Below are 11,452 nucleotides of genomic sequence, written 5' to 3'. Positions count from 1 at the left end.
AAACACCACAAGTTCGCACTAGTTTTACATCATGGCAAACAACACGCAACAAATGAACAATTTCATCAAATGCATACAAATAAACAAACAACTGCAGAGCAGCAACTGCTCTCTCAGCCAGGTTCATACAGGACAACAACATAGAAATAGCTTTTCTACTGGACCCATTTAAACAAAACAACCGTCTACATGGCTATCCTAATCAATAGCGAACGCACCACACTAAAAATCAAGAGGCATAGCTGGTAATCACAAAAAGCATACCACTCAATTTTCTTCCGAACACCCAAACAGCTGTCTTTGCTAACATAACACAATCAGGCAATCTTTTCATTGGCTCGCAATATGATAGACCCCACGCAGACCTGTCAGCAGCACTGGATGAGTGGCAAGATCAAATAATCGGCTATCCACTGATACTATGTGCAGATCTCAACGCCAGGTCCATACAGTGGGGTTACAAACATACAGACAGTAGAGGCGACATCATAATCGACCATATGATCCAACACGACCTGATCAGGCTAAATATACACAGTAACCTTTCTACCTTTTATACAAACAATGCACAAGGCAATCCGGACTTTACCATTGGTAACCCGAGGGTGCTACTTTAGTCAATGACTGGTTCATAAGTGACGAACATACTGCGAGTGACCATAGATACATCATTTTCAACGTAAACCAAGATACTATTCAACCAACAGACTTAAAACAAACTTCGGTAACCATAAGAAATTCACACGACTAATCAAAAACAATGCATACAGTCTCAACAAAGAATGCGAAGCAGCTGCAACAGCAACAGAATTAGATAATTACCCCAAAAAACTAATAAATAATGTTACCAAAATCTCAAAGCAGATCTACAAGATAAAAACCTCCAAGGCTCAAACCAAGCCAGCATGGTTTAATAGTAAGCTTAAAATCGATAAGAACAGACTAAGAGCTTTACGTAAAAGATACAACAACTGTCAGGACCCCACATTAAAATTACAAAAAACAAATCAACAAGACATTCTGTAATGCTCAAACACATAACTACGGGGCTGCGTTTAAAATGGCCCATAATAAACTCTTTAAGCCAACCGACCTTAAATTACATATTCCTAACATTAGTCAACCGACAAAACAAGAGGCAATGACCTTCCTCACAAAGCATCACTTCTTAGACAAAGACGCAAACATACCAGACCAGCCTCCTCGAACACAAAACAACACCAACACAGAACCTAGGGTCGAGCAAAACGAGGTATATTCTTATTCAAAACAACAAAAGCACCAGGTCCGGACGGGTCTTTGATGCCGACCCAACAGTCTTAACTAACTGGGTCAATAAATGTCTGGAGCTTAACCATTTTCCAAACATCAAATCAGCAACAGTAGTTTATTTCGCAAAACCAAACAAAGATCTAATACAACTAGATGCCTACAGGCCCATATGTCTTCTAGAGAATGAGGCCTTAAATGGCGTAATTTGGAAACGAGTTCCAAAAGATGTGTTTGTAAGTTTGAAAACATTGAAAATTGGAGCCTATGATGCTGTGGTTGAATTTAATGAGGGATGACTGGGGTATTGGGGCGTGACGTATGGGGTATTGAATTCGCTTCCCTTCCCTCGGGCTGTTTCACGTGATAGGATGAAATATTCTCATTGGTTGTACTATTATGTGATGATTTTTTTTCATGTTTTTTGGCAACACCCAGTATAGATTCGTGTATGCATTTCATACGTACATTTCTGTTACCCACTTAGTGGAGAGTGTGGTTAGCGTTACTCGCTTTATGTTTAGTCGTTAAGTTTTAAAATATTTTTTGTTTAAGTTTACTTTTAGCTTTACAAGCTTAAATAAATTATCGATATGGATACTTCACTGAAAAGGAAACATGCTGAAATAGAAGTAAGTACTATTTTATATTATACTCTTTATAAAAGATTTTGTTTTGTATGTTAATGAATATTTTTTCCGGTAGCATCTTATTGTTAACAGTATTCTTTTATCATTAAAGATTATTTTTAAATACAACGTGGCATCCACGAGATCCTGGATTACTTTCAATGAGATCGAAATTATTTCTGTAAATGGTTACATTTATGAATTTGAGATAGTTTACGCAACGTGGTTGTTGAAATATTGAAATTAGTTATCAAGTAGATTTTTATACTTTGTGTATTAAAAACTTGCTGCGTCACGTGAGCCTGGATTTATTTTTATGAGATTGAAATTATTTCTTTAAATGGTTACATTTATCAATTTGAGATATTTTTGAGCAACGTGGTTGTTGAAACGACGTGATCTTGAAAATGGTTATCAAGTAGATTTTTATACTTTATGTATTGAAACCTCAATAGTTAAAAGAACTTATTTATTAAATTAATCTTGATAGTAAAATTAACTATTATTACTGATCTATTTATTTTTTTAAAAAATTTTATGTTTGTTGTACCTGTTGACTCAAAAATATTTTCCCCTTCTTTTATTTAGACCGTGACAAAGAGAAAAGGACAATTCCAAGAGGGAGCTTATCCTCAACATTACTATCCGATTGGTGACAACTTCTTTGTTCTATCGAGTACCTTCAAGGAAAAGACAGCGATTCATGTTAGAAAGTTTAACCGTTACGGAGACGACTACTATCCTTCGGCAGTGGGGCTCACTCTTACGCCGGAACAATTCACTGTATGTTTCAAGCATGGCCCTCCCACCTCCATTTTCGACATCGTGGAGATCAATCTTGCTCTTGAGAATGTCAATGAATATGACAAGAGAGAGTTTTATTTGCTCATGGCAGACGACGGCAAGTACACGCTCACCCATGAGCACAAGTGCAGAAGCGGGCGCGTCTACAAGTTTCCGTTAGACATTAGTTTTGCTCAGTGGAACGCCATTAGAAAAGTCCAAGATGACGTTATCTCTAGCTACATTGCCCTTAAGTTCAAGTCTAGGAGTGTCTTGGGAACTTTCCGCACTGTGTCAAAAAGGAGCCTCCCAGTTGAGAAGCCTGTGAATGCCCGCTATGAAGAAGCCGAAAAAGACATGAATGTGTGTCTCACCATCGTCTTATATAAATATATAGGACAGAAGAAAGGAATTCGCCCGCCAGTCAGGATTGTTGACGAAGAAGTTGAGATCTGCGACTTAGTGTCCGTCAGAGACTTTAACGAATCTTGCATGTACATGAATGTCACGGGATTAGTTAGGGACTTCGAGAAAGAGCTTAGTGACAACATGCTGTTCATTAATAAACTTTTTAAACGAACAATATTTAAAAAAATATTAAATTAGATGATTGCATAAATGCAGCAAGAAAAGATTTTTGTACTTATGAATTTTAATTTTTAATTTACCATTCTTAAATAAAATGTTGTTGTACCAATTTTGTTATTTTCAATGTTTTTAAGTATTTCTTTTTCAGCAGGCATTGAGATTTTCTATTTCAGGTTGGTTCCTTTTTCTTTCAGCAGGCATTGAAATTTTCTATTTCAGATTGGTTAATTTTTTTTTCAGCAGGCAATTGAAATTTTATTATTTCAAAAGTTAAGTATTTAGTTTGTTCATTAAAGAACTTTTGTTGTAATATAATTACCAATATAATTATATGCAAGTTTTTTACGATAGTTTATTTTATCTCTTAATCTTTGCAGAAAAAGTTTTAGTTATTTTTTTAAAATTTTCTAAACAATTTTTTTAAATAGATTATGGATCATTTACTTTCATCAGTTTATACGAAACCTGAACATCCAGGAAGTTTTGGAGGTGTAAATGCTATTTATAATTCTGTGAAAGGTAAAGTGAAGAAAAGTGACGTTAAGAAATGGTTAGAGACTAAAGATTCTTATACTTTGCATAAACCTGTGAAACATAAATTTAAACGGAATCGAGTGATTGTTGGAGGTATAGATGAACAATTTCAAATTGATTTAGTTGACATGCAATCTTTAGCGAAATTTAATAATGGCTTCAAATATTTATTAACTTGTATAGACTGTTTCTCAAAGTATGCTTGGGCTATTCCTATTAAAGACAAATCAGCCAAAAATGTATTGCCTGCTTTAAAAACTATTTTTAGAGAAAGAAAACCTGAGAAACTGCAATCAGATAAAGGAACAGAATTCACTAATAAACTTATACAGCAGTATCTTAAAAATTTAGGAGTTCATTTTTTTACAACGAATAATGAAACTAAGTCAAGTATTGTTGAGAGGTTTAACCGCACTTTAAAAATGAAGATTTGGAAATACTTTACAGAATATAATACGAAAAAATATATTGACGTTATTTCTAAATTAATCGATAGTTATAATCATACCAAACACAGAAGTATAAAAATGGAACCAGCCTCAGTGAATATCGATAATCAAAAAGAAGTATGGAATAATTTATATAGTGATAAGGTGAATAATGATAAGCCTGTCTTTCAAATAGGTGACACTGTTCGCATTACTAAGTCCAAACGTCATTTTGAAAAAGGATATGAAAATAATTGGACACGAGAATTATTTGTAATAGATAAAATAATTCCACGAAATCCTATAGTGTATAAATTGAAAGATTTAATGAATGAATCAATCGAAGGTACCTTTTATGCAGAAAAATTACAAAAAGTAGTCGATTCTGGATTTTATCCAGTTGAAAAAATAATTAAGAAGAAAAAAATAAATGGAAAGATGCAATATTTTGTTAAATTTCTAGGTTATTCCGATAAATTTAATGATTGGGTGACGGATGTTCATAAAGTATAAATAGCGAAACGTTTTCGTTAAAGGTTCATTTTTAAAAATGTCTTTCTACGTGACGTTACCTTCTGATAGCTCAACGCTATTCTTTCCTGATAATAAAATCTCTCATTTCAAAACTCAATTACCTATACCAGTGGATTTAAGAGGTGAATGGGAAGTAGGCCTATCTGAAATCATCTATCCGCATTCTTGGCTGAACGTAAATGAAAATAATAATTATTTTCGATACACGATTAGCAATGGTAATATCGCATCGACTGTTAAGCAAACAATTGATGTGGGGTGTTATGAATCAATGTTTGATATTGTATCAGCTATACAACTTGCTTTACCTAAAAATCCAAGTCGGTTTACAATAAATTACAATAAAGCTACGAAACGAGTAAAAATTAACGCCGTTAAAGGTTGCAGCCTTCATTTAGAGAAGTTAGGTGAATTGTTAGGATTTCAACGAGATGCAGTCATTACGGGTAACCAGAAAAGCGACTTTGTGGCTGACGCATGGTCTAATTTTTCAGTTTTCTATGTGTACACAGATCTTATTTCACCCCAAATTGTCGGAGATACACAAGCTCCGTTACTGCGGATCGTCCGAATAAAAGGACATGATGGTGAAACTATCAGTCAGTATTATGATAGACCTCAATACTTACCCTTAACGAGACATTCATTTCAAACAATTCAAATCGAACTCAGACTGAATTCAGGAGATTTTGTTCCGTTTGAAAGAGGTAAAGTGATGGTTGTGCTGCATTTCCGAATGCGACAAATACTATAAATATTGAGTGTTTTTTAAAAAGGCTTCATTTCAAGATAAGTAGTCAAGATGAAAGTACCTTATGTTTGCTGTTCCAAGAAGTTGGAGGACCATTATGCTTCCCAAGCGGGAAACGGTTTACCTTATTATCGAGGTGTGTCTTATCAAAAAGGTTATGGTCTGGGCGGCATATTTAGACGTATATTTAGAGCAGCCCTACCATACATTGTTCGCGGGTCAAAAACTGCTGGAAAAGAAGCACTAGTCACAGGATCACGTGTTATGTCCGATGTACTAGCAGGCCAAGATTTGAAAACATCAGCCAAAAATAGAGCAAAAGAGTCGGGTAAAAATCTGGCCAATAAAGCTCTTGGGAGAATACAGTCAATGATTGGCAGTGGACGCTATAAAAGAAAACGCAAGACTAAGAAAAAGATCATTTCATCAAAGAAACAGAAAGTGAGAGGACGTGATATTTTCGACTCATCATGACGTTTCTTTTAAAAGGCTCCCCGGAATGTGTGAAGTCTGAACTGGAATTGTTTCAAATGCCCGGCACGCAAACAGTTATACAAAGTGGACAGTGGGTTGAATTTCACCCATTATCGAACGTGTTTGATGGTGGACCCGTTGAATTTCATATATCTGGTTCTGGTGATGAATTTATTGATCTAAGCCAAACTCAGCTTCACGTACAAGCAAAAATTTTAAAAAATGATAATACCAATTTAACAGCTGATGATAAAATTGGTCCAGTAAATTTATTTTTACACTCCTTATTTTCTCAAGTGGATGTTTCTTTAAACGACCGCATCATATCTAATTCCAGCAATACTTATCCTTATCCATCTTACATTGAAACACTTTTAAATCATGGTTATGACAGTAAAACCTCCCAATTGACGGCCGAACTTTATTATAAAGATTCAAACGATGGTCTTAGAAAAAGATCAGATTATTTCAAGCTAAGTGCAACTGTGGATATGATTGGTTGTATTCATAGTGATTTGTTTCATCAAAACAGATTATTATTAAACATGGTTGATATAAAAATTAAATTAAATCGTAGTAAACCCGAGTTTTGTCTAATAGGAAAGTCGGGATATAAAGTTGTATTAGATAGAATTTCGCTTTTAGTTAGAAAAGTACGTGTAAGTCCCGGAGTTATTCTAGGACACGCAAAAGCATTAGAAAAAGATACTGCAAAATATCCTATCAATCGAGTGCTCTGTAAAGTGTATTCCATTCCTAAAGGAAACATGTCATTTGTGCAAGACAATGTATTTGTGGGACAAATTCCTAAACGACTTATCATAGGATGTGTCGAAAATGATGCATTTCATGGAACATTTGAAAAAAATCCTTTTGATTTTAAACATTTCAATTTAAATTTTATCGCCGTCTACGTAGATGGTCAACCAGTCCCCCATAATCCATTGGAACTCAACTTTTCACAAAAACAATATATAAGAGCTTATCAAAATTTATTCATGAGCACTGAGCATATGAGAAGTGATAAAGGTAACTTTATTTCCAGAGAAGAATTTTGTGATGGTTACACTCTATATGCTTTTGACTTATCACCAGATTTATGTGATGGTGATCATTTCAATTTAATAAAGCATAGTAATTTACGCATTGAAATGAAATTTGAGACACCGTTAGAAAAAACAGTCTGTGTTATTGTATTTGCAGAATTTGAGAACGTTATTGAAATTAATAAATCAAGAGACATTATATATGATTTTGGGAATTAATAATGGACGGAAAAAAAATTTACGAAATTTTATCGCAAGATCCTATAACAGCATTCAGGTTCAAAGGTGTTTATGCAAGAGACAGGATACCCTTATTGAAAGAAAAGGAAGCTATTATCGTCAACACTGATTGACTCAACTCGACCAGGATCTCATTGGTTAGCCCTCTACATGACTGAAGGAAAAACGCTTGAATTTTTCGATTCCTATGGACATTCTCCTGATTTCTATGGACTTGATGTGTATAAATTATTTAACATTTCTAATTCATGTTGGAATTCTATAACTTTTCAATCACTCACATCCAATGTGTGTGGAGCCTATTGTATTTTCTTTATTTATAATCGTTGTCGTGATATATCTATGTTATCCATTATAAAAAATCTCAATGTAAATCGAAAAAATGATTTCGTCATGTATCAATTTGTTAAAAAGAAATTTGGTGTACGTTTTGCTTTCAAACAATAAAATTATTATTTTTTTTAAAAATGTTGTGATAATTTATTTTGTGTTTTTCTTTACGTACCGTTATTTGCGTTATTTAATTTTAATAAATATTTTCGTTTATTCATTCTTCTTTATAAATTATGGAGTTCCCTAAACTTAGGCATTCGTTCACATGCATTTTGGCTGGTCCAACAGGATGTGGAAAAAGTCAGCTCTGCAATAAAATAATTGAATCTAAAATTATTGAACCTTTACCAAAATCGGTTATTTGGTGTTATGGAGCGTATCAAGCTATGTTTTAAACAATACCGAATGTGACATTTCATGAGGGCGTTCCTTCTGATTTAAATACTATTTCAAATGCATTAATTATTCTCGATGATCTCATGTCTGAATTGGGGAGTAATTCCAAATTGACGCATTTGTTTACAAAGCATAGCCATCATCGAAATGTCTCCGTCATTTTTATAGTTCAGAACATATTCCATAAAGGTAAAGAGATGCGAGAAATATCTCTAAATGCTCATTATCTTATACTTTTCAAAAATCCTCGTGATCAAAGTCAAATCACGCATTTAGGCAGACAACTCTATCCTACAAAAGTGAAATTTTTCCAAGAAGTGTATCAAGACGCAACTTCGAAACCCTTTGGTTACTTGTTAGTCGATTTAAAACCAGATACTGATGATAATATGCGCCTGCGCACTGGAATATTACCGAATAATAAAATGATCGCGTACCTGCCAAGGTAGTCATTTACCCATTAACCTTGGAGAAGATGAGTAGTATCGTTCTAGATTTCGAAGGGTTTATATTTGATAAAAACAGATGTATTTTAAAAGAACTTGCTGTTTTCGATATAAATAGCGAAGAGTTAAATCATTGGACATTTCAACCACCGTTTAGCTTTATAAAGCTAAGAAAGTATGAGAAAAGACAATATTTTTGGATAAAAAATAATACACATGGATATGATTGGAGTTTTGGAGAATTCTCATACATAACATTATATTATATTTTAGAAGAGATATTTCAGAATTATGAAAAGATTTTTATAAAAGGAGTCGAAAAGACAAAATTTATTCAAAGTTTCACGAATCGTCATTGTGTGAACTTGGAAACTCTAGGGTGTCCGAAAATAAATGATTTGACTCCGTTTCGTGTTAACTGTAATTTTAGACACTTTAACAGAAATCACTGTGCCTTCATCAAAGCGCACTCATTCGGCTATTGGTATAAATTAAATCTCACAAGTAATGGAACAATCAAATGTGAATAGAATGTCAGACAGTAAACACTGTTGTCTCGAGGTCTTAAAAGCTGTGGCTAAATCAAAATCGAAGCGGAAATTTTTAAAGCACTGCCCAGCTAAATCAATCAAACATATTTGTGAATGCGTTCTTAATTTAATTAAAGGTAACATTCCTCTGAGTAAACACCAAAAGAAGAAACTTTCACCTTTTAAAACAAGTTTACGAAGAATTGCAGATAAGAAAGTACCTCTGTTTCGTAAAAGAGCAGTTCTCGTACAACGAGGTGACGGTTTTTTAAGTTTTTTAATACCGGCTGCCATTACAGCTTTAACAACTTTAATTAATGGAGCACGGTAAAAAATTTATCTTAGTACCAGAAGATAGATTACAAACGAATACTGGAGAATACTTATCAGAGTTGGACAGGCAAACGAACGATATTTTAAAAAATCAAAATATTTCCGAAAATGAAAAAGCAGTGTTATATCTGCAAATTTTACAAAAGTATATCAAATTTCCTACTTTTTGGGAAAATAAAATCGAATCAACTCCAGCAGTGGAAGAAAATCAAATGGAAGAAAATGACAAAGAAATTAAAGAAGAAAAAACGACAGAAAGTGATAGTTTAATAGAAACGCAATTAATGAACATCGTACCTATGCGTCAAAAAGAACAAGCTAAAGACCTTTTACTATTCTTGCAATCAAATAAACAACAGTTAACGTGGACTGAAACAGGAGAAATTATGTATAAACAGAAACTTCTGCCGGGAACCAACATCACTCATTTGATAAATAATCTTCTGAGAAATGAAAAGAAACAACCCAAAGGACAGAAAATATTTTTTGAGGCTGTAAAAGAAATGAAAATACCTGAAAAATTTGTTATTAATAAAAAAATGTTAAATGACTCACCTTCTGTAGTTGATTCACCATTATTCTTCGCTAGAAAAAATAGATGGCTGAAATATTAAATATTATTTGTAAATTTTTTATGTTATAATTTTTTTTTGTAATAAACGAATTTAAAATGAAAAGTTTCTTTTGTTTAGTTATTATTTTTTTTTTTTACATTTTAATCAACATAGGTGTACTTATCCATTAAGCTTAATACTATTTTAAGGATTATTATTATTTTTTAAAATTAAATTCACAAATATTTTTCTAAAATTAAATTAACGTAAATTTGAAAGATAAGGAGACATCGGTTGGTTTGAAGTAACCATCCAGAGTGCGGGACGAGGACCCTTCTCCTTTTGGCACTCCGCGGTTATTAAAGTGGACGTCGCCACTGCTTTTTTCTAAGTGGGTATAGCCTCCACTGCTTTTTACTAAGTGGGTCGCCTCCACTATACACTTAGTCCTCTTTAAAAACCATATGGAAGGGTGGATAGATCAGGCTGAATAACACGTTTATTATAGACCATCCGGTAATTTTTAGTCTCCTCTCTATTGATGACCTTTCTTTTCTTTGGATCACGTGTGATTTTTGAGGGGTTATGTACAGGGATCGTAGCATCTTGGTCGAGAGAGCAAACCAAGTGTTTTACCGATTCAAAATTCAATACCGCAGAGTTTCTGGCATTCAATGAGAAACCCCTTACTTTACAGCACGTTTTGCCGCCCCTAGTAGTGTAGGCATAATTCTTTGCTCCGCCTAAAAAAGAACAGTAATAATAAATGAACTCATAAAGAGAAATACAAATTCAATGTTATATTTACTAACTATATATTTACCGGACACGAATGTAGTGATTACATCACCATCCAGCTCATCTGTGAATTGTCCTAAGAAATTTCCTAAAGGTGGGTCATTATCTCCATTAGTGGCGTAAATAATTGAATCTGTGTCGTGATATAACACATCTTCTCCTAACCTATCCATTTCTTGGTACAACTTAAGTCGTGCCCAGGCTGTTGTAAATGTCGCAACAAAGATGTTAGTGGTGGTGTCTTGCTCTATAAATTCCCTGTGGGATTGCCACTGCAAAGCAGCTATCTCTGGGGTAGGGAAATAAACATCTTTAACCTATAAATGAAGCAAAAAAAAAAAAAAATTAATTTTTTAAAGAAACTATGAAATTTATCTCTTTTGATTTAAAATACAATATACCTTCTTGGTCGAATCAGCCAATATCTTATTAAATTTTGGAAGATCGTGAACGTAGGTCAGCTGAGTTTTGGATAGGTTCATACCGAATCTAAAAATGAAAAATTATAAAATAAGTATTACGTAAAATAATATCAAAGTACAAAAAATGAACTATTACTCACTTTCCCCAAAAACTATTCAAAAACAATTTTGAAATTTGTCTAAGACCAGGATTCATCTTAATTTTCTCGGGATCTAATAAAATTCCTTCTATTTCTTCATAATCTTTTAAATATCGCTCTCTTTCTTCCTCTGAATTACAATCTCTTGGCCAACAGCTGCTCTCTTGTTTAATTTTCAAAAAGAGATCAATATAAGAGCGGAAAAGTTTATCGGAGCTCTCATT

General features: G+C 33.5%; 2 protein-coding genes across 2 annotated transcripts; one reads left to right on the top strand and one right to left on the bottom strand.

The window, feature by feature from the left end:
- The first annotated feature begins 1,592 nt into the window (after positions 1-1,592).
- LOC147802971 (uncharacterized) lies at positions 1,593-3,377 on the top strand. Its single transcript, XM_087153935.1, has 2 exons — positions 1,593-1,901; positions 2,487-3,377. The coding sequence occupies exons 1-2, from the start codon at positions 1,863-1,865 to the stop codon at positions 3,285-3,287; spliced, it is 840 nt and encodes a 279-aa protein (XP_087010061.1). The 5' UTR covers positions 1,593-1,862; the 3' UTR covers positions 3,288-3,377.
- Positions 3,378-3,497: 120 nt separating this feature from the next.
- On the bottom strand, positions 3,498-11,149 carry LOC107437165 (uncharacterized). Its single transcript, XM_087153938.1, has 3 exons — positions 11,068-11,149; positions 10,692-10,983; positions 3,498-10,611 (listed from the first exon to the last, which is right to left on the bottom strand). Exons 1-3 carry the CDS (start codon positions 11,146-11,148, stop codon positions 10,322-10,324), a joined length of 663 nt encoding a protein of 220 aa, XP_087010064.1. The 5' UTR covers position 11,149; the 3' UTR covers positions 3,498-10,321.
- Positions 11,150-11,452: the final 303 nt, after the last annotated feature.

Source organism: Parasteatoda tepidariorum, chromosome 10 (genome assembly GCF_982258835.1).
Source record: "Parasteatoda tepidariorum strain Cologne lab strain chromosome 10, Ptep-v5.0, whole genome shotgun sequence".
NCBI classification, from domain to species: domain Eukaryota; kingdom Metazoa; phylum Arthropoda; class Arachnida; order Araneae; family Theridiidae; genus Parasteatoda; species Parasteatoda tepidariorum.
The sequence above is the reverse complement of the archived record's forward strand: the minus strand, read 5'-3'. Positions and strand labels throughout refer to the sequence as shown.